This window comes from Genypterus blacodes, unplaced genomic scaffold (assembly GCF_046128005.1).
Source record: "Genypterus blacodes isolate CSIRO-AG114 ecotype Tasmania unplaced genomic scaffold, CSIRO-AGI_Gbla_v1 ptg000131l_1, whole genome shotgun sequence".
NCBI lineage: Eukaryota > Metazoa > Chordata > Actinopteri > Ophidiiformes > Ophidiidae > Genypterus > Genypterus blacodes.
In genome coordinates, this window is record NW_027466933.1 from 1,854,334 (window position 1) to 1,876,884 (window position 22,551).

At 46.6% G+C, this 22,551-nt stretch overlaps 1 protein-coding gene across 1 annotated transcript in view; it reads left to right on the forward strand.

Moving 5' to 3' along the window:
* Nucleotides 1–781: 781 nt before the first annotated feature.
* Nucleotides 782–22,551, forward strand: part of espn (espin) — a 32,422-nt gene continuing 10,652 nt past the window's right edge. Inside the window, exons 1-9 of the mRNA XM_076163489.1 lie at nucleotides 782–1,552; nucleotides 3,603–3,796; nucleotides 8,969–9,155; nucleotides 9,456–9,638; nucleotides 10,104–10,235; nucleotides 10,901–11,140; nucleotides 11,700–11,963; nucleotides 16,312–16,470; nucleotides 19,093–19,316. Of these exons, the coding sequence (XP_076019604.1) occupies nucleotides 1,253–1,552; nucleotides 3,603–3,796; nucleotides 8,969–9,155; nucleotides 9,456–9,638; nucleotides 10,104–10,235; nucleotides 10,901–11,140; nucleotides 11,700–11,963; nucleotides 16,312–16,470; nucleotides 19,093–19,316 (1,883 nt within the window). The 5' untranslated portion in view covers nucleotides 782–1,252. The remainder of the gene's footprint in view (nucleotides 1,553–3,602; nucleotides 3,797–8,968; nucleotides 9,156–9,455; nucleotides 9,639–10,103; nucleotides 10,236–10,900; nucleotides 11,141–11,699; nucleotides 11,964–16,311; nucleotides 16,471–19,092; nucleotides 19,317–22,551) is intronic.

The following is a 22,551-nucleotide window of genomic DNA, read 5'->3' on the forward strand; positions in this document are numbered from 1 at the left end:
TTACCGGTCAAAAAGGACCAGGCCACCTCCATCACACAGGTGGTTGTTGAGGTGGTTACTGAGGTGCTTGGGAAGGTTTCAGAGGTTTTCTGGAGGACAATATTTGAACCATTATCCAGAATTTACTCTTGGTTTTGAACATTGTTACAGGTTCTCAATGAGAGAGGTGTTTGCTGTAAATACTACACAAATAATAAAGAGAAATCAAGTAAAAACTGTTACAATAGAGTGGGTCAAAGGTCACCAGGGGGACCTCTGCTGTCTGTTGTAATCGTAATAAAGGAAATTAACTTGTGTTGTTTAATCAAATCGTACTTGTTGGGTCTATATTATTGCAAACTCGATCGATGTCATAATGTAGAATCAATCTCGAAACTAAGATGAAAACAGAATGGATCAATTGTTCAGAAAAAACAACATGTAAACAAACTTGGGGAGCAGTTAAGCAGAAGGTAATTTGAACAGGGAGCCACCAGGTGGACCTCTGCAGCCCGGACTGCATGGGAGCTTCCTACGTCGCTGGTTTCACTGCCTCATGTAACATTAGTGCCGCTGAGCAAGGAGGACCGGGCGTGTGTTCAAACCCTCCATCACCGGATTAGCTCTGCTGCACTTGACTCCCAACCTACACGCCGTTTCCCCGGTGTAAACTCGGGCGGTTTCCGGGCTGCCTGCATGCTCGCACTGGCCCTTTAACTTCTGAGCCGATTTCCACCGAGCAGCGGCCGGTAACAGGCTCAGAGATCCTCCCCCTGATGGATTATTTAACAGGCGGCGAGTCCCATGTCGCCATCTGCCACAGGAGGAACAACACAGAGGGGGAATTCTCCGAGGAGCTCAAGAAAACGCGTTAAGAACCTCCGGAGTGAGTTTATAACTGAAGAAAAAGGGGGAAAATAAGTGAAGGGGGAGAGGAAATAGCGCTTCCAGGTGTTCGCCATCTTGCAGGGAGACTCAGGTGAGCCGCAGAGAGGAGCCAAATACTGAGGCAGGTGAGTGTGTCGCGCTGATGAAGATGGACTGAGATCTGCGACTTCCCCCAACATGTAAAACTGTGTGACTTTAGTGTAAACATGTGCAGCGTGTGAAACAACACCGAGGCACTTTGGGAGTTTTTGTTGCGCATCGCACCTGGAGAGGGAGATGAGATGAGAGAGAGAATGGTCAGCCCATCATCATCATCATCATCATCATCATATACGGTGAACTGATCTGGATCAACGCAGGAAACTGAATTGAAGCTGCAGCGGTCATGGTGGTGGAGGGGGACGCGGCGCTGCTGGCCGCCCGGCAGGGGGACGTGCAGGCTCTCAGGGCGCAGCTGGGGGCGAAGGAGCTCACGGGAGACGTGAGAGACTCACTGGGGGCTTCGCCGGTGCACCACGCCGCCCGGGCCGGGAAGCTCAGCTGTCTGCGCTTCCTAGTGGACGAGGCCGGTCTGTCGGGGAACTGCCAGGCCAACAACGGGGCCAGCCCGGCGCACGATGCGGCGGCAACCGGCAACCTGGCGTGCTTACAGTGGCTGCTGACCCAGGGGGGCTGCCAGGCAGAGGTGAGAGCGTGAGCCTGACACATTCAACTACACTGTTCATATCTGATCACTGCCCCGTCTGTCCCACCTCAGGTGTAGATGGAATTCTTTTAAAAACATTTCATAATTCCCATGGTTGATTCCACCCCAGCAGACCCCCTGAGAAGAGGAAGCACGTAGACATCATGGGGCACTACAGTTGAGCTCAACCTTTAAAGGGTTAAAGCAGCTTATTGATGCTGCCTGAACTATCAAGAGTTGATTTACAAATACATAGATAACACAGGGAGAAGGGGGGGGGGGGGGTCTGCTGTGTGATGGTGTCAGCAGTGAACCGTATGATGCCACTAAGGTCCATGTCCACTTCCTCTTCTCTACACGCTCTCTGAAACCATCAAACCACACATTTGTTTACTCACATGCTGAAAAGCTTCTTCACCGACAATGACATGGTTCATGTCACCCATGACGACGCTCAAGTTCACTTACGGAACAGTCCGAGCTTAGACTCAGACTCTGAATGACGAATACACACGACTCCTTTCAGAGAGGAGAGACTGAAACAAGGTGTTACCATTCACAAGAGCCCTAAAATGGCATTCATTTATTATTATTGGTGATGATTATGGTGATGACATCCACAATGAACTGTTGATCATTTAGAACATCAAAGAGCCATAAACCTATGATCTGCACACTTGTTTGGAAAAGTGAACACAGCCCTTGGAGACCTAAGTTTTGGTTACAGCAGTGATAATGACATAATGCAAAACTGCTTTTGCATGTTTAATAACGACATACACGCATAACTCTATGGGGCACACACACACGCACGGGAAGACATCACACAGGTCGAGTTTGATAAGATGCTGGAAAAGAAGTTTAGAGAGAAAAATTGTTCTATGCTCACATGCTGAAGCTGTCGGTCTCTGATGATGAAACAATTCAGTTTGCATGTTCCTGCTGGATAAAGGATGCAAAATGTCAGGAGGCAATAACAGCTCAATCTGTGATCCATCTGTACACAAAAGTTACAAAGCAGACACTGTCAGACATTCAGCTGTGTCACTCAATCATTTATGAGAGGATTTTTCATGAAACTTGGCGAGCTGCTTGGGTACGAGCCAGGGAAGAATACTGATCATTGTGCTGGCGATTTGGACCCAGATCCAGGAATTCTGACAGCGAATCCTTGACAGAGGGTCCAGGCTCCAGTCAATCAGGCACTGGATCTGACCTCACGTAATCCACAATTCTAAATTTGCAGCAGTGAGTAATAAGAGCTGTTTCATCTACTTAGTGTGTCTCCATCACTTTCGAGGGTTGAATGCCCGGCGGACCACAGAAGCGCGACAAAGAGCGGCGAGCTACCGACCAGCTGATAAGCTACTTGGCTGACATTTAGTAAAACCTCTCCATTACCACTCACAACGCAATCTAGCTGATGGTCGGTCAGCGTGGGCCTGCACTTCATGCCATTGTGTCTTTTGATGCTTATTATAACACCGCAATCACGATTCTATCCGTCAAATTAGATTAGTTTGAGACGCTCAATTGCCTCAGACTACAAATGTCACATCAATTAGAAATGTAACTGGAAGCCCAAACTCATCAAAAGCAACGACCGGATCTTAGAATGTTGGGGCGAGTTCCTGCTGTGTTGTGTTGTAGATGTGGGTCCAAGCGCCAATGCCTCCACCAAGGACTTTGGAGGTTGTTGATCAGCTGAATATCTCAAATCTAAGACAAGAAACAAGACAAGAGCTTGGACTTGGGTCAGGAGAGGGGATTGGGAGGAATCTGTAGTGGATGCTCTTGGAATAAGTGTGGTTGTTTCCTACTTCTGTAACACGGTTCCTACTTCTGTAACACGAAGATGCCAATCTGTCAGAAGACACACATGGCTGAATTACTTGATTAAGATTGGCGTTGAAAACTATCAAGAGGTGACAAAAGAGAGAGGACAAGGAAAAGTTTCTGTGGTGATTCCTGCTGCGGACAGGAATTCATTAATTCATGAATCTCTCCAGGTTCAAAAGTTTCTCTGTCTCTCTCTTCTTCTGTTCTGCAGGACAAAGACAGTTCTGGTGCCACGGTTCTCCACCTTGCGTCCCGCTTCAGCCACCACGAGCTCACCGACTGGCTCCTGAAGAGCGGCGAGGTGGATCCTGGGGTCTCCACCGACACTGGCGCCCTCGCCGTTCACTACGCTGCTGCCAAGGGAGACCTGCCCTCTCTCCGCCTGTTACTGAGTCACAGCCCAAAGTAAGAGCCCGGCACCTTCCTCTCTATGCAAATGCGTGTGTGAGCGTCACATCACAGGGGTGCGACCGTAGTGCGTCCACAGTTTGGTGCATATGAGTCATTTTCAAGGCTTTTTGTTGTTTTTCTTGGCGATGCAAATACTCTTGTTGACAACAAAGTGGCACCGATGGCGTGCCTGTGTCGTGCGTAGTGTCTTTCTCCAAATATCAGTGCTATTCAGCATCACTCATGGATTGTGAGCGAACAGACAGCTGCTCAGTGCTAAAATCAGCTGCCTCCTTATCATATTTTGTTATTTAAAGTGAGGTTTTGTGTGTTGCCGATAATTTAATGTCTAAATATTGAGATGAAACGCTTCAGTCAATTCTTAGAAGGACAACTGTGTTTGTTCTGATGCAAACCACATTCCGTGTGAACGTCACACACTGCATCCTGAACCTCTCGATGGCGACACAAACAAACCAGAGAGGATTCGAGGGTTAACTGATAAGTTCTGAGCCTGGCGCATTTAGAAGGGATGTGCTGGTTGGATGAATACTTCAATCCACTTCTTTAATTTTAACCCTTAAAGGACTGGGCCCAAAGTTTACTTCAGAGCTATGGCAGGAGTCCATTCAGGTCCATAACTGCTGGTTGGAAACTGAACTCAGATTTGCGATTGTTGACACATCATAAGTTTGATTTTTGGGATGTGATCTTACCAAATATAATTAAAGCTGACGTAGAAACACAGTCAGTAGGTTATTGGTTCTGTTGTAACAGTGAATAAATCTCATCTGGTCTTTTTGATACATGCAAAGCAATCCAGATAGTTTGAGTTCCAATCCCATTTAGATTTACTGTTTGAATGCTCCCCCAATGCTCAGCGCCACACATGTGTGCCTCTTGTGTAATAACGTTTGAATATGCGTGTGAGGCTGCAGGAGTGCTGCATGGATAAGCAAAACAAGAGCGTGTAGCCAGACTGAGCTGTGTATGACCAAATAAGGTGTGTGTGTGTGTGTGTCTGTGTGAGGACAATTACCTGGTGATGAATGTCACTGCTAATCAAGGTGGTTTCAGACCCACTTGTGCCCGTAGAGATAACGCAGGGCTATAGGTGTGATCGCCATGGACACGGGTGAGGCGGTGAGCCGAAAGGACTGTGTGAGCTTTCTTCAGCACACACACCTTTATTGTTTTCAATAGGTTTGGTGTCAGCAGGAGAATGTAAATGTGTTTTCTTTTACATTGTAAATGTGTGAAATAGACCAGTGGAGGGATAATATAAGATGTTGCCTTTAAAGTGATACTACATATTTTCCCAAATCCAATGATTTTCAGGGAAATTGTAACCAAACAAAGTGACTCACACAGCTGCACACTCTGGCCTGTATAGCAGTAGAATGGACCTACAGGGAAACACAGAAAATCCTCTAAAAGTTACTGTAAGTGAAGTTAGAAGTAGAGTTAGATACAAGTGTCCAGCTTTGCCTCAGGTTTTCCTATGACCTTTGACCCTGAAACGTTCTATTCTGCTCAGTGGAACTGTGCAGCTAAGCATGAAGCTGTTCAACACCAAACAGCCATAAAGTGAAGGATATTAGTTTATGACCGCACCCTGAGCGGCCATGTGTGCAGAGCGGCGCTGACTCTGGTGACCTGGGGAGGACACGCAGCTCGTCCTCGGGTCCTGCACGTCCAATAATGCGGTGGCGGACCCCAGACCGATGCGTAGCTGCTGAAAATTTAATGATCCGCTGGGACACGGGAGCTCCCTGATAGCCGGGCCCCATTCACTCTTCTCTGCCACCCCCTCCCCCTCACGCTGTTTACCACCGTCTCCACGGCGACACACAGTAGCGCCAACCAGCGATAACATAATGAGGAAAACAAATCCGTTTGAATAGAGGGGCTGCTTTCTGGTCCCCGGCTTTGTTTGGGATGGAAGTTTGCAGCGGGGAGATAACATTCTGCTCTCAGGGTTTATTACCACACACAAATTTACGCTGGCAAGTTATAAGAGGTAATTGGATGGCTCAGCATTTGTTCCGCTTGAGCGATCACAAGGATAACATGACCCCACCCCCCTCCGGTGTTACATCATCGCGTTAATAACCGGGGGCCTAATGGCAGAGAAGAGTTACAAGAGAGGCTAACAGTACGTAACATTAACGCAAAGTAAACGGTAAACAAGACAGAGCAACAAACACGATATCAACACAGCAACGGTGTGAAGTTAAAGTGATACTCCAGCCATCAGTTTCACACCTGTAAGCCTCTTACACAACACATGAATGTATCCTCATACCTGCGCCTGAAGGTGACAGGTAAGGGTGTGAGGTTTGTTATGCGTATCTGCTTAAACTCTACACACACTGAACATTAGCAGGTAATTAGACAGAGCAGCATTTCTCCAGTGGCTGAGCTACAACGGCGTGCACTTATTTTCTGCGGTTAATCTTCTTATGATAACGTCTTGGTACAAGCTGGGCTAAAAATCCTATAAGAGACGTTTAATCCCAGAATGCAGCAGAACATAGGTCATGCTGTACGCTGCGGTACGGCGCTCCTCACAAAGGTAAACCTATAACATAAACTAAACCTAGACCTAACCTAGCAGCTTTACGGCCCTGCAGGTTTGGTCCCTTGTTGTACTGCAGGTGTGCAGTGTTTACCTTCATCACAGTACATGTAAATACAAGGTACACACTGCACTATAGGACATTTACATGCCTGAGCCTGTAACGAGCCTGTAAAATCCCTTTATGTTAGCAGCAACAAATGAGGAAGGAGATTTGAGGTTTGACCGCCGTGTAGAAATTCTCCTTCATTATTCAAACCAGAAAAGACACTAATAAGGCAACAAGCTTTGATCAGGGGAGGAGATTGTTAGTGTGACATCAATTACTTTGCTGGTAATTAAGGTAACCTCAGTCTTTGTTGGGCGGGGGGGGAACGGTGTCCAGATAATGACTGAGGTAAATTGCTCATCCGAGCTGAACTGGAAATATATCACATGTCGACTTCTTAGGAGTTTGCGTGGTTTTCCTTTTGAGTGACAGAGCGGCGGAAGGAGGCCCGGCGCTCTGTAGCCACGCGGTCACACAAGGCTTATCTCTTTCTTCGGCCCCCTGAAATCAACACCTGTTCTCCAAAAGCTCTTCTTTAGTGAGGCCTCTTCACGTTGAAGGGTCGCGACAATGGTGGCGCTCGTGTTGTTCGAGTCGTCCCGTCTTAACTCGCCCACATTCCACTCAGCCACTCTTGCGACGCACGCGGTTGCTGCTATGAATGATAAATGGCGTCTTCTCCCCCCTGCACAGACCCCGGTGTGCAGGTGAACTTCAGCCCACTTTGGTTACACTCATGAATAATGAAGCCATCTGCCCACTTCCTGATAACAGAACAGCCGTTAGCTTCCCCTTCTTCTTCCTCTTCTTATTTTGAAAATTAAAATATACAATTAGAGATACTTGTTTTTGTCTGGAGCTTTTCCCCCTCCCTCACCCACGCTGTCATCCTTTCCCCCAAAGACTGAGCCACACTTCAAACAAGGCCCCATATCACTTGAGAGGCAGAGGGGCCCAGTCTCTAGGGGCAACGAGAGAGAGAGAGAGAGAGCGAGAGTTCTCCTCGACCCACGTGGCCAAGCGAGCCGCGGTAGCAACACCAAACGTGGAAACGGGCTGTAAGAAAAGCAAACAAAGTGGTGATGTGATGGTCGTATCTGATCGCTGGTCTACATCGTCATCACTGTATCGTTATTTTGTTTTGCGAACCTGAGATACAAACAACAGCAGACCAGAAGACTTAGTAGACGGAAAGAACCAAACGTTCGGACACTCTGAGGTCATGCAGTTGTAGGACGCGACGCCTCACCTCCACAGACACGCCCCCTTGCAGATTAAGGTGTTGGCTTTGGCCCAGATCATAACCTGCTCCACATATAGCAGCTGTAATGTGGCTTCACTGTACACTCACTTCAGTTTTTGGCCCGGAGCCTTTTCAGAGAAAGCTTGGCAGGGTCAAGTTTACACCACCCCCCCCCTTACACACACACACACTTAAGCCCTTCCTCTATCCTTCCCTCACTCAGTCTCTCTCTCTCTCTCTCTCTCTAGTAATCCTCTTACGTTGCGCTGCTCGTTTGTCAGTGTCCAAATAAAGAGCAACCTTATGGGATTTATTTATTGGGAGGAAGCGCTGGTTGGCTCCCTGACCTCCCGCGGGACAGGGGGGTGACACGGGCGCCGTATAGTGAAGAGGAGTGTGTGACACCAACACACCCACCAGCTGAGAGCATCCTACTTTTGTGACCATTGAGAATATTGGCCAACTTTTAAGTTTACGCATGCGCCTATTGCAAACTGCTAAATTCTTCCATGACTTTACTGATCTACCTACCAAATGATTATACTATAGTGTATTAAGTAACTCAACCATTCGAAATACTGCAGATGAATAAACTAAATTAGCTACACATGCTTAATGTCGCAGCACAGTAGCAATTTGAACGCATCAAGTCCTGAAGTAGGAAGCTGGGACGTTTTGGTCTTATGTATGTGCTGTTTCATAGTTGCGTCTTTTTGTGTTTTTGTGTTTTGTGAGTGAAAGCCCTGAAAAGAACCCATTTCTATTTTACAAGCACAAAACTTGAATATGTAGAAGAGTCGGGTAACAGCTGGTACAGCACTCAGGGCAAAATAGTGTTTTGTGTCTTTCGGCAGAGTCCAACCATCGGTGTTTGCATTTTAAGTTTGCATGTGAATTGAATATGTATTTAAATGTCACGCCGGCAGGTGCAAACAAAGCTGCATGTGAATTGAAAGTGTATTTAAATGTCACGCCGGCAGGTGGAAACCAAGCTTATCTCCTCTTTCCCTCGTCCCATAGGTAGGGAAGAAGTCTCTATTATCTATTTATCATTCAATGCCTCATTGCGTGCGAAACATCTAGAAAGAGAACAAACCAATCTATGGGAATACAGAACTCATAAGTCACTGTGGGCCTGAACATGAAACAAGTTTTTAACCATTTAATTTCATTCTGTAAGTCTTCTTCGGACCAAAATACTATGGAGCAGAATCCATCACGCACCTGAAATCCCGGCAGGTTCGCTGCGAGCGACACACGATCTTCATGACGGACGCGAGCTCTTGTATTTACTGTTGTGTTTCCTCTTCCCTGCAGTATTGTCAACTCCCAAACAAAGAATGGTGCCACTCCGCTCTACCTGGCCTGCCAGGAGGGTCACCTGGAGGCCGTGCAGTACCTGGCCCAGGACTGCGGGGCAGATCCCAGCATCAGAGCCAGTGATGGGATGACACCTCTGCACGCCGCCGCTCAGATGGGCCACAGCAGCGTCATCGTCTGGCTGGTGTGTTGGACTGGATCGTACTTGGTCTATCTACCTATATCTCAAATACAAGAAAGCATAAAGTACACACACATACTCTGTAATCAGTCAAATGATTGATCCTGTATTTACTAATACTTGACTTGTCGTGTCCGCTGCAAATCCTGTCCCACTGTCTTCATGTTTAAAGAAAATGGACCATATATCAAATCCCTAGTGGCAAAAACCCCAAATGGTTCATATTCTCAAAGCTTTTTCCAGACTTAAGCAAACAGGACTTCCGGGACATGACAGTAACCCGGTTTTGTTGTCCTCTTCCAGATGAGCTTCACAGAGATCAGCCTGTCTGACAGGGACAACGACGGGGCCACGGCCATGCACTTCACAGTCAGCCGCGGCCACACCAAAGTGCTGAGCTGGCTGCTGCTGCACGGCGGGGAGATCGTCACCGATAACTGGGGAGGGACGCCGCTCCACGATGCCGCGGAGAATGGAGAGCTGGAGGTGTGTGTTGCCTGTTGACACACACACTCTTATACTGGGTTTCATGCTGGGTTGAGTTTGGTTCTGGTTGGCTTTTGGTTTTTCTGCCACACAAACCTCCTGCTTTGACTGACATGATGTTTTATAACAGTTAGCACAATCAGCTGCAGTCTGATGTTTTCAACCAATCTGGGCTTCAGCCAATAGGAGCTAATTAACTGATCACAAAGGACATTGATCTGGGCTGGCAGGTGTGAAACTTGTCAGAAATGCTCTTGAGAATTGACCTGAACTTCGGCTTAAGAGTAAAAAGTTGGACACTTGAGCTCGTTTTTTGTTAGATAGGATGAAGAGAAAAAGGTTTCTGTAGCCCAGACTCAGATTACTGATAAGCCTTCGACCCAAAATACAACTGAATCAGCCGACAGCAAAGGGAAAAAGGTCACTCTGGATTCCCCTCTCTTACTCTCTCCGTCACCTTCACAGTGCTGTCAGATCCTTGTGGTCAACGGCGTGGACCTGGCCATCAGAGACCAGGACGGCTTCACGGCAGCGGACCTGGCCGAGTACAACGGACACTCCCAGTCTGCCAAATACCTGCGCAATGTGGAGAACATGGTGAGAGTCACACCTCAAGAGTCAAAGCTCCACATCCACCTTTTTACATTATAAACAACACTGACAGCTCCAACGTGACAAAGCCTAACCCTTATCACAACATTCGCTCTTCTGGTATTTTTCCACGTTTGCTTTTTTCGTTCCACATTTAAACTTCATGCAAATTATTTGTCAGGACTTTCTAAATGGATTGTGTGTTTTATATTCTACTTTGTAAAACTCGCCATCCCTTAACTGGCATCGCTTTTCTCTGCTAATGACTGGAGGTGCAAACTGTGGCTCCTGTCCCCGACGCTTGAACTCTCTGAATTCCCCGAGGGGCCTGAGGAATAAAAATAAAAACACCTCTGCAGCGTTTGGAGAACATGGTGTTTCCTGCGCTGCGGGAAAAGCACCGGTCCTCCCGGGAGCCTGCTTGATCAACTGTGAGATGTTTCATTACAGCTCTGTAATTGAAACCATAATGCAACAGTTCCCCTTGTGTAAATCATCTGGGACGGAGGGGAAGTGGGAGTTAAGGTTTCAGGTCTGGATTCCCTGCTGCTCCTCTGAAACCAAGGGAACACATGAAGCTCCATTACTTACTTACTATCAATGTTAAAGTTTTCGTCAAATGAACGTCTTCTGTCTTCTTCTTCTTCTCACAAACTTACTTCCTGTGATAGAGCGTCGAGCACCGTGTTCTGTCCCGGGACCCGTCGGCGGACCTAGAGTACAAGCAGCCGGATTCGGGGCTGTCGTCCCCAAATACCACCATGCCACCCGCCGGCCAGGCGCCGCACTTTGACATCGGCTCGCCCTCCAGCTCTCTGTCCAACTACGACTCGGCCAATTCCAGCCAGACCAGCACGGGCGAGAAGAGGAGCAGCGTGGCCATGTCGCACGGCCCGCCGGCTCAGCTCAACGCACACGCAGGTCTGCAGCTCCCATTGAAAGTAGAAGAAAGACAGGAAATTGTATGGAAAAATAATAATGCAATAACAATACAACATATGACTTTTGTTAAAAGAGAAATCTAACGGCCTGTGAGCTCTGCCGTCAAAGTCAACACAAAATGAAAAGAGCATTTTTTTCCCTCATCCTCATAATCAAATTCATGGTTGTAGCAAACCAAACAGTCATTATGTGGCCTGAGCATTTGCGTGTGTCGGTAGGAAACAGCTTCTCTCGTTGTTCGCATGCCTTCATCTTTGCCCGCTGCCACAAATAGCAGCTGTGCCGTCGGTGGGAACCGTCGCCGTTCACTGAGGTGGACTTAATAACGTGCAACAGTTGGCATTCTTTGGTTCTGTGTCACGGTTGCATGTCATACTGGTGCTGCACCCTAGTGGCCTGAGAGGAGAAAGATCAGAAAGTACCATTACAGTAAGTGAACTAAACTAAACTAAACAATGGAGATGTGTTTTTAATGTGGATGATGTCGTCGTCACAGGTGCATCTGAGTCGGCCATTACAGGCATGCAGGCCTACATGGACATGCTGAACCCAGACATCGGCTCCCGGCCTTCCAAGCAGGACGAGCGACCCCCCGCCGATGCCTCCAACCCCCCGCCACCGCCGACCTACCCGCCCCCGCCTCCCCCACAGTCTGACCAACAGGAGCCCCCTCCGCACCCCGGCTACCCGGCACCCCATCGCTCCAAGGAGGAGGGCGGGGAGGAGGGGACGTCGGCCGAGTTCCTGAAGGTGAAGAGCAACCTGCGACACGTGGAAAGCAGCAACAAGGAGGTGAGGAGGAGATGAAGGGCTCACTGAGTGCAGTGATGTGTTTGCTCCTCTCCTCATGGTGCTTTTATATCAAAATGGCATAGAGAGTCTCATCTTAATCTCCATTTGCAAGACAAATTCTCCAGTCCGACATTGCATGAGTCACTGTACCATAACAAGTAAATGATTTGATACTGACGTCCATGTGAGATCATCATCAGGACTGTCAGCACTGTGACTGATTAGATCTGATGTGTTGCGTGCGAGCAGACTGCAGAGTCACGCCTCTGATTCATATCTGGGATGATTCATACATTTTGTAGTAAATTGTCTCACTGTGGGTGAAAATTGACCTCCTCCACTCACCACACTGTAGATTTATTACAGTGGATATCCAGTGTGAAGTTTGTCATTAGCACTGTTTGCTGATCTTCTGTCATGATATGGAACACATCATAAGGAGCAGATCACCAGGCTGTTGGGGCTGTTTGGGGATGCTCTCCCCTGTGTCTAATCAGTGTGCCTGTTGCTCTTATGTAACAATGTTCCCTGTCAGGCTGCCCACAATGTTGTTATTGTGTTAGCTTGGCTGTAACGAGGATAACAAAGCGCTCATTACCGAGGCCGGCCCCTGGTTTGTCACAGACAATGACTGATGTGATGAGTTTGATCTTAATTCGAGTAATTATTTAGCTCAAGCAGTATGAAATTTTATGGAGCTTTCATTTTCTACTTTTAGTAGTTTTACTCTCCTGCAGGATGGAGTTCAGTGTGAATAGATGAACTCTTTGCCTCTGGTGGTGCAGTGAAGCTGTGAGGTGCAGTTGTGACTCTCACTGCAGTGAACTGAGCTAACCTGCGTGAGAGATCACTTTCACCCAACCATGCTTTACTTCACCACTGTTACTGCGTCTCCACAGTGACCAAGCAAGACAGACATCAGATCAGTGGTGTGACAAACTTTATACTTAGTTTCTTCTTCATGTCAATGTGTCAACTGAGCTGTCAATCATCCACATATAAGTACAAGATGGTTCATCACAGATTGTTCCTCCATACCAGATTAGTCCTGCAGATCAGTCCTTAGTTTAAAAGATGATGTCATGATTTTCAGGCTTGAACTCAGTCGCTCACATTGTTTTTGGTGTGGTTTGGTTTGATTCTGAAGATAATTTACCAGGTCTGTAAGCCTGATGGACATAATCAGAACATACGTATCTTGTGGATTCCAAATTGGAACCATGTAAACCATTAATGACTGTACTGTTTCCTCTCAGCTACATTAAGAATACAGACATACACTTTCTGTGTCAGCGGTGAACTTACTTCTCTGCATCTAAACTCACAGTCATGTAGAGGAGCTTTCTGATGTTAGATGTTCAGCACAGGGATCCATCGAAAGGCCCGCAGACCTGGTGAGTGAGCGAGCGGCAGACACCTGCAGAAAATCATGACATTTGGTTAACGCGTCCAGCTTAAGGTGCTCGCTGCCTTTTCTCACTCAGGAAATACGGCCGAGCGATCTGCATCAGAGAGCCTAAAAGAAAAACACATAAAAGGCTTTGTTACTAGTTGTAAAGTCCACAAGCTGTTATAGCGTTCTGTTGCTATAGATTGTCTCCAGGGTGATCTGTGTGTGTGTGTGTGTGTGTGTGTGTGAGCATGCGCCTTCAGCCATGTGGGGGAGAGTTTTTAATTAGCCCCCCCCTCTCCTCTCCTCCATACCCAGGTGACCCAACCCGGGGCGCGCCCTCATTAACAATTAAACTAAACACACACACACACACACACAAACACACACACACAATTCAGATTGGCGTGCGGCATACACTCAGGGAAAAACAATCTCCCTGTGGTGCCATAGTAACGGGGCAGTGTAACTCCATCCAGAGATACGGCTGATCAGACGGAGCAATCTCACAACCTGAACACATATCAGAGCTTTGGTGCACAATCTAATTAAGAGAAGTGTTAATTATTTGTCAGGGCGGCGCAGTGGAGCTGTGAGAACGCAGGTTTTTGGTTGCTGACTCGGTCCTGGCGGAGTCTTCCTCCCCATCTCATTTGTGTGTATTTGTTTTGTGTCAAATCAAATGTTTCGTGTGGGCTGGACAAACAAATGACTGCTTTGCCTCTCGGCTTCTTTGCTTTTGTACCTTCAGACTTCTTCGCTCGTCGGATTCTAAGCTCTCAGCTATGATTTGTAAAACTTTTGCTCCGTTTGTTCTGCTCGTTCGGAGGGCCGGAGCCCGTGACGTTCTGGTTCTGTCGAGCCCGGAGTCCGGAGCGATCTGAGCGCGTCCGGCCATGCTGAGGGCAGCGCCTGGGTCTTTGTGCTTTGCATAAGAGGCACTGGGCAGGGTTGGTTGGGGAGTGGTTGGTCTGCGGGCAGGCAGTGACATCATCACCGCTTGCTGTGGCCACGGCCCGATAGGTTATTGATGAGGCCTGTGGGTAAAGTGAGAGGGCAGGTAGAGTGACAGACGTAGCTCTGAGCTGAGAGGAGGTGTCGCTCTGGATCTGGTGACAGCTAAACTCGGAGCTCTGCGGCTTTTGTGGATGAGATTGAGTGGAGAGCGGAGGAGAGCTGTGGGAGAGGATTGTTAGCACCAAAGGTAAGACGTTAAAAAGAATAAGATTTGTTTGAAAAATTATTTTTGCTCATTATCGCCAGATTGTGTCGCTGTTGGAGCTGCAGGGAACTGTTGAACGTGTTGCGTGGAGTGTTACGTCTTTACAACACTGCTGTTTTGCCTCCTGAATGAAGCGTTTCTCATTTTGCGGCTTGTGCTTAACGCATATGAATCTCCTCAATCATTTGCGAGCAGCACAGCCTTTGAGTACGAGCACAAAAGCAAAAGCCCTAAAAAACAACAACGATGCAACATTGACTTTATGTTGATGGACGGATGTTTATAATGGGACCGATCACTTTGTGTGTGTGTGTGTGTGTGTGTGTGTGTGTTGGGAAGGGGGGGCAGCTGAAATGCTTTGTACGCTTGCTATTGTCAGCCCACCTCCCTGGAGGACGACAATCAAACCATCTGTAGCGCCGGCCTGCTCACGTTACGCTCCCGCCTGATGAGTGCTCAGGGGCCGTCCCGTTTGACAGCCGACATGAGTCAACAAAACCCAAACGTGCTCATAAGACCTCAGAACACGACACCACAAAGGGAGCAGGGGTCGGGGGTCAACCGGGCCATTATTTCCGCTAACATGAACATTATCTGCGATATTGCACAGCTGCTGGAGCTTCTGCCTGCTTTCCGTGAGATGTGGTGAATGTAAATGAAGGCCCAGTCTGACGCTGATCCCTGCATTTGAAAGGCAAAGCAACCCAGTTCACTTTTCTATGAGGACTCTGCCTTTCAACGCCTTATTCTAGAAAATGTACAAAAAAACCTACTTCCTTTCTATCTACGCCGGCCGATTTTGTGTTAGACATTGTCGGAGAAGTGGATGGCAAGATTTGCTGGGGCGGTGCAGAATGCAAATGTTATTGTTTTAGGAAAATGAGAGAGACGTACTGCTTTCTCAGAATCTCTGCTGCTGCTGCTGCTTTAAACTCATCCTCTTCTTCCCTCACATCCACCTTTGGGCTTTTTTAAATGGTGCAGAAAGTGACACTCGGGTCTGCAGCCTGTCAGGCCTCGGCGGGACAAACGCAGAGTGAAAAGTGAGAGTGCTGCAGTGGACGGGCCAGGTGAGCCACCTCTGACCCCCGCTGTATGGTCAGAAGGGTCTCTCTTACATGGGACCAAAAGTGACATGTGAACTCTTTGGTCCGGTCGCCCTGACATGAAACTTTAATGGGGACGTTTCACCGCAGCTAGATTAAAGCCTTGTTGTGTGTTTTTTTCACATAAAGCTGCTTTGGCTCCGGTCACATGGGAGAGCTGAGCTAGGAAGAAAAGCTACTTAGTATGTAATAAACTGTGTTTAACCGGCAAATGAAAACTTAAATCACAGAATAACATATAGGGTGAAAGACTGTGCTGTGATTCATCATCCAGTATTTCTATAACCTTTATGTGATTTGTTGAAAGTGTTTAAATCTGAGAAAGGCGATCAAAGAAGGCATTTTTTAAAGGCTTCGACTTGGAAACCAAATATACACAATTAAGTTTTGATCATTTGTGTAGAAAGGAATTCATCTTTTAAAACACATCCATAGTGTTCTAAAATTAAACACAAATGATTTTCCTTAGTCAAAGAGCACACTAGGATGGTTTTGTCTTTACTTAAGCACCAAGACTTGAGATTGACCTCTGACCTGTAAGACAACAACGTAGTCCCTTCCGTCCACTTCCTTTCCCCATGTTATTGGCTCCACTCACATTTACACATTTGTTTTGTGTGTGTCGAGCAGTTGACTGCGGGAGAAAACCACGACAGACTGCGACGCGTGGACTCAAACAGGAAGTCGAGGAGCTTCAGCAAGCAGCCCAGCACTGGGGACTACTACAAGAACCTGGGCAGCGACACAGCCGACCCCAGCGGGAGCAAAGGCATGGCGCCCAACGAGGAGGTAAACCAAACTAAAAGTACACTCAAATAGGACACAGTTAAGAGGTGGAGTCACAGTCAGTCATATCATACACACACACACACATGAATAAAACATATGGACACACACAAACATTACAAAACTTTCACACTGCGATTAAGGCAGCAAATAGTTTTTCCAACTGTAACAAAACGTCGTCAATCAAGGTGTTCTCACTCTGACTGACAGACCAAGATTACTGAACTGCAAATCAATGTATTCAGGTGTGTAAACATCCTGATCAGACACACACACACACACACACACAATTTGACTGTGCTGTGATGAAGCTGTATGCATGAACACGACTCTACCGTTCTCCATGTATACATGAAGCCTCATGTAGACACTTGCAGGTGCACATACATGATATCAAAAGCCTGGATCTCTTCCCTTTAGGACAGTTGGCTTTAATCAAAGTTTTACTACACATATAAACATACTATTCTATTTATTGGTATTACAATACGTCATAAATGTCACATATTACATAATAAACACTAAAACTAAATTTGGATTTGTCTAAATTGATTTTTACTGCAGGTGCTTAATCAAGCAGCGATTTAAAGCTTCTGTAAACCAAATGTAAATAATGACAAACAGGCTCCAACTACTTTGACTGCTGTTTTTCCAACTAAAATACACACACACGCAGACACACACACACACACCCTGACAGCGCACCTTATAAGGTAAAAATGTCTGGCAGGAGTTTGGTTGGGTGGCAGCGTGCTGGTGTCAGGTTTCCTCTGGGCACTATTTGCCTATACATTGATCCATTCTGTGTGTTGCATAACCTTGTGTCCTCTTGAGCTTTTGTTTGCCACCTGATGCAAACTGTTTCCCTCATTTCCATCGCCTGTTCAGTCTCCACCCCACTGTGTAAACTGTCCAAGAGGCTACAATGCAGGCAGGACAATGAAGCACGAGCAGGGCAGGAAATGATTATTAAAGTGAATTAATGTATGTGAGAGGCCGGTGTCGGCGCAGATGCGAGAATAAGACGACACGTTCAAACAAACTAAATTGATTTAAATACAGAAGATGGGATATTTTCAATGTGTTTGACTCAAAGGCAAAAAGCACACGGCACTTATAGTATTAATTTGTTATTATTATTTAATTCTGTTTAATCTAAATTTTTTGCAACCTGTGAAATTAAATTAATGAAGAGTGTCTTGTTTTATAAAATGGTAAAAATCATGTTATGTTGGATCAAGTTGGTATTGAGGCCCAATGATGATAATGATGATGATGATGTTTGTGGACACCTTCCTCTTCATTAATAGCTAAAGAGCCTTAAAAAAAAGATGAAAACAGGAAATCCTCACAACAGCAAATTTGGGCAGTTTTACATAATTAATCACTAATTAATGACTGAATCATCAGAATTGGTCATTAGTTAATCAGCTTATTGTTTAGCACTGACAGATTGAAAGCATTCAAGACCCCTGATTGGATAATGAATACCAATGAATCCTTTGATATACAGTATTTGCCCATCTGTTAAAATTTCTGACTGTGCCTTTATTTGAGATGATGTGTTAAAATGTGTGTGTGTGTCTGTGTGTGGTATCACATACCGGTACACACAGCCGAGTGAGCACACTCTGTTGGAGGCTCATCAGAGTCCCTGGGGGGGTGTTCCAATAATCTCCGGGGCATTAGGAATGGGGGGGTTATGGTTGATACAGGGTGTAATCCACATTGAGCCAATTAAGGCCTCAGTGGGGCCCCCCTGCATCTCTCTGAGGGACCCGAACAGATGGACCCAGTCATCAACAGCAGCAACGGCGCGTGCTGCCCGAGACCCGTCTGGACTCCGCACCCCCCAACTCTCTTGGGGGGTGTGAAGAGGAACGGGGTCTACAATGATGAGCACGCGCCTGAAGAATAAAGGACTGGGCGGGGGCGGGGCGGGGTGAACTGTCACGGCCCATTAAGCGTCTTCCAGCAGAGTAACGGCACGCTTTTGGAGCGTGTGGGACGCGTGCGTGCTGGGGGGGCTCAGTGGCTGTGGGGGGGTTAAAGCCCTATCGTTTACAGCGACAGATGGTCCGGCTCACACATTCCCATAGAGCTCAGGCCTGTGTGTGTTTGTGTGTGTATGGGACGATTAAAGACCACAGGAAACAGAGGCAGGACACTATGTTGTCAAACATTTATACATCTGTCAAAATCTGTCCCGTCTCTGTGTTACAGCAGGACAAGTGATGTGCTGTGATGTTTTAAATGATTAATATATCAAAATTCATCATATTTATTGTTTTAATTATTAGTTTGTTTTATTAATCAAAAGTATTCATTCTAATATTTTTTTACCAGTCATATTTTTTTCATATTTTCTGTATTGTTAATGTCCGTTACATTTCCAAAAAGCAGCACTGTAAAGATCCTTTACATACTGTGATAAAAAGAGTGTTTTAAACCTAAATTATATAAAAGTTGAGGCCTGTGTTTTAGAAAAAAAAGTTTTACCCTTTTTAGGTGTCGGCCAGTTTGAGGAGACGTTATTGGAAAAACCTGTGTAGTTGTGAAAGTTTAAATGAAGAACTGACTCACTTATCTGTCCTCCCTGATCAGGGCTCTGTGTTAGCGGAGGAGCCTGCTGATAGCCCCGCCCCCGACCACGCCCCCACCGAGAACGGCTCGGCAGAGAACGGTACTGCGGAGGGAGCGCCCCCGCCCCCGCCTCCTCCTCCTCCTCCTCCCCCTCTACCCCCCAGCAACCCGACGCCAGCACCCCCTCCGCCTCCTCCGTTGCCCCCGGAGACGCCAACCACCCAGAATAACCACCAGAGGAGCCCGTCCTCCTCCTCAGCAAGTAAGTGTCCCGTAGTCTTTTCCTTTCTCTTTCATTTCCTGTATGTCCACCTGTTCTACCTTTCCTATGAGACCCTGTTATTCTCCTGCTCATTACTGCGCAATTATTCCTCAAAAACCAACTTCCTGCTCTGAATGAGAACACCGTTATCTCGCTGCATTATGCTGAGTCGAGAGCGACTCTTGCATCCTAAATAACTGATTATAAATTAATGATAAAGGGGTAAAGTTACCCTGAGAACTGGTTTAGTGTTCAGCTATTTCCTTAAGTGCCCCTCCGGCCTGGACGCTGGACGCTCCGACAAACAGGCCGCTGCTCTATTGCAAGAAAAAGTGCAGTGTTGAGTCACAACACAAGTCAAAATTACTTAGTTACTGGTGAAAAAACAGCCAGCCAATGTTGCCATCGGCTTTAATTGGTTGAAAGTTTGGGGATTTGTGGAAAAAGTAAGAAATAATAATCATTGGAGCATCAGCAACACACATCACAGGTCTGGATTGTGTTGTATTGTTTGTATTGTGAAATATTGACAGATAAGCTGTTTGAGTTTCTGTCCCAGCATCGCTTGGTTTGGTTTATTCACACTGCCAGATCTTTACCGGGCATTGTGTTTGTATACACATGCATCCTGTAGCAGTCCTGTAAACACAGAGGGATGTATTTACTGGAGCCCATGACCTGAGTGAGGACATGAGGTCAGACAGGTCGACAAGAACATCAGAAACATAAGGCCTCTTGGAATTATGGCAGATCAGCCTTGAAAGATCTTAGGTTATTTTGACAAATTGCTGTGAGTCAATTAGAAGTCAATCTGTGATCCATTCATGATCTGTTGCTTCCACACAAAGGAGAATCGGGAATAAGAAAAGACTTCTCTAGACACTCTACATAAACTCGGTCCAGCATTGATGCGACAATGTCACTCCATTCTCATTCCGAATTCAACATTGTCTGACACTCCGGCGCAGCCTCACATCCAGACATCCATTCCGTGCAACTTTTAGGCAAATTCCCCTCGAGAAAGCTGTAAAGTTACAAGGAAGGCAACAAAGAAAAACGTGACTTTGTTTGCTTCTCTGTTACTGATTAAAGATGCGACAGCGGCCTCCTGTTGATCATTAACTCTTTCATGTGTATCTCTCTTTGCATACGCCTCCTTCCTCCTGCTCCACCTCGTCTTCTTTCTCTCTGTTCTCGCTGCTCTGTGGAGGCGGGGGTCTCTCTGTCTCTCTGGCAGACTTGCAGGGGGCGCTCAGGCAGATGAAGAGTAAGTACCAAGCTGCCATCCCGAGCTTCTGTTTACACCAAACATCTCAGCAGAATCACTCAGGGAGGGCAGGACTCATTCCCACCTTTTTTCTTCTCCTTCTTTTAACCCTGTCGCATTGAAGTTATTTTGCAATATTGCTTTCTGTTAAATGTGCCTATCATACCTCCGCCATGGTAGAGTAGTCCAAGTTTCATTGAAAGCCGTCTATAATTTCATATAATTTCCAGACTTCCACTGGAATGTGTGGAAGGTCCAACAATAAACAATTAAACTCAAGGATTAATTGCAATATAATATAATACGTGTCACAGTAGACAAGCAGCTCTAGAACAATGTGCAGTATCTTCCTTTACAAATCAGAAATAAGCAGTAAAGTTGTAAAGTTTAATTGATCTTGCTCTTTAAGCTTCCTTCCCCAATGATCCATTTATACTCCACCTGCAGGCTAGTGGTAAAAAACAAAAGGCAATAAAACACTTAAAGCTAAAGTGAACGCTAATGTAACGATTGGTGCTAAAGACCCTAGCAGGCAGTAAACAGGCAGCTAAGCAGTCATAAAATTAATTAGGCTGACGGCGTTTATGGATTTACAGTACAGAACGCAGCAATGGAGCAGGTGGCTGATTGAACATGGTGCTGTAACAGTGTGGACGGTGATTAGCTGGTGGTTGACAGGCGCAGGAGAGGGCAGTTGTACTGCGTCCTGATCTGTGTGACGCCGTGACGCCCAACAGATGCGGGCGGAACAACGCCTCTGAAGCTTTCAGCAGTAGGGCTCTAAAGCTATTGTGCTCCAATTTCCATCACAGGAGGCAATTTGTCAAATGTTCTGCACCTGTCACAGCTCCACCTTCCCCTCCGCACCTGCAGCGTAAACACCATGATCTCCATGAAGATTTGTCAGGGAGAAATGGGTGGAGGTAGAGCGCAGGAGTCCATGTAAGCGTCACATTCAGCAGAGAAGAACGCTTTGAGTGAGCCGGTGATGTTTTCTGCCTGTTTGTCTGTTTATTGGCTGGTTGGAGTTTAAAGTGTAGATCTACGTCCAGACAGTCTCAAGACATTATGGGACATTTATGCTTTTTTTGTTGGCTAATATACATACAGTATGTTCAGCATTGGGGGAAGCATAATCTGTTTAATCGTCATCTCATTAAAGTGCGTGAGCTGTTTAGTTGCCGTTTCCTTTTATCCTTAACATCCTTTTCACCTGCCACAGTTTGAGTGTGTAGACAAGCGAGTACATGTGCACAATGACAGGGGTTCGAACATGAGCCTCTCTGTAGGGGGGAGTGTATGTGTGATAGGGAGAAGGAGAGGGAGAGAGAGAAAGGGAGCGAGAGAGAGAGAGAGAGAGAGAGAGAGAGAGAGAGAGAGAGAGAGAGAGAGAGAGAGAGAGAGAGAGAGAGAGAGAGAGAGAGAGAGAGAGAGAGAGAGAGAGAGAGAGAATTGTGTGTGAGGTTTTCTGAGGTGAGGATTGGAACACCGGGGATTGAAAAGTGAATGTGTGTGTGTGTGTGTGTGAGTGTGTGTGTTAATTCCCGTTCCCGCTGTCACTTCCAGTTAGTGCTGATTCCGTTAGATCCCCGATCCTCCACCCGCCCCCACTGTGATGATGGTCTTTATTGGAAAGCCGCTCTCTGCTCAACAGGAAAAAAAGCAAGAGAGTACGAGAGAAAGAGAGAGAGAAAGAATGAGTGTGAGAGAACGAGAGAACTAGAGCGAGAGAGAGAGAGAGAAAACTAGAGCGAGAGAGAGGGAGGAGGGGTGGCAGAGCGGTGTGTCCAGTTAGAGGACTGTTGCCTCGGCAGCGGACGTTTTTACAGGACGGAACTCAAAATGAGAGACTGATGAAGGCCTGAGGAAGCTTGTTAGACTGCAGGTTCAATTCCACAGAGCAGGTGAGGTCATCAATAGATATTTGGGCAAAAAACTAAAACAAAGCAGAGTTTTAGGGATGTGTCTTAAA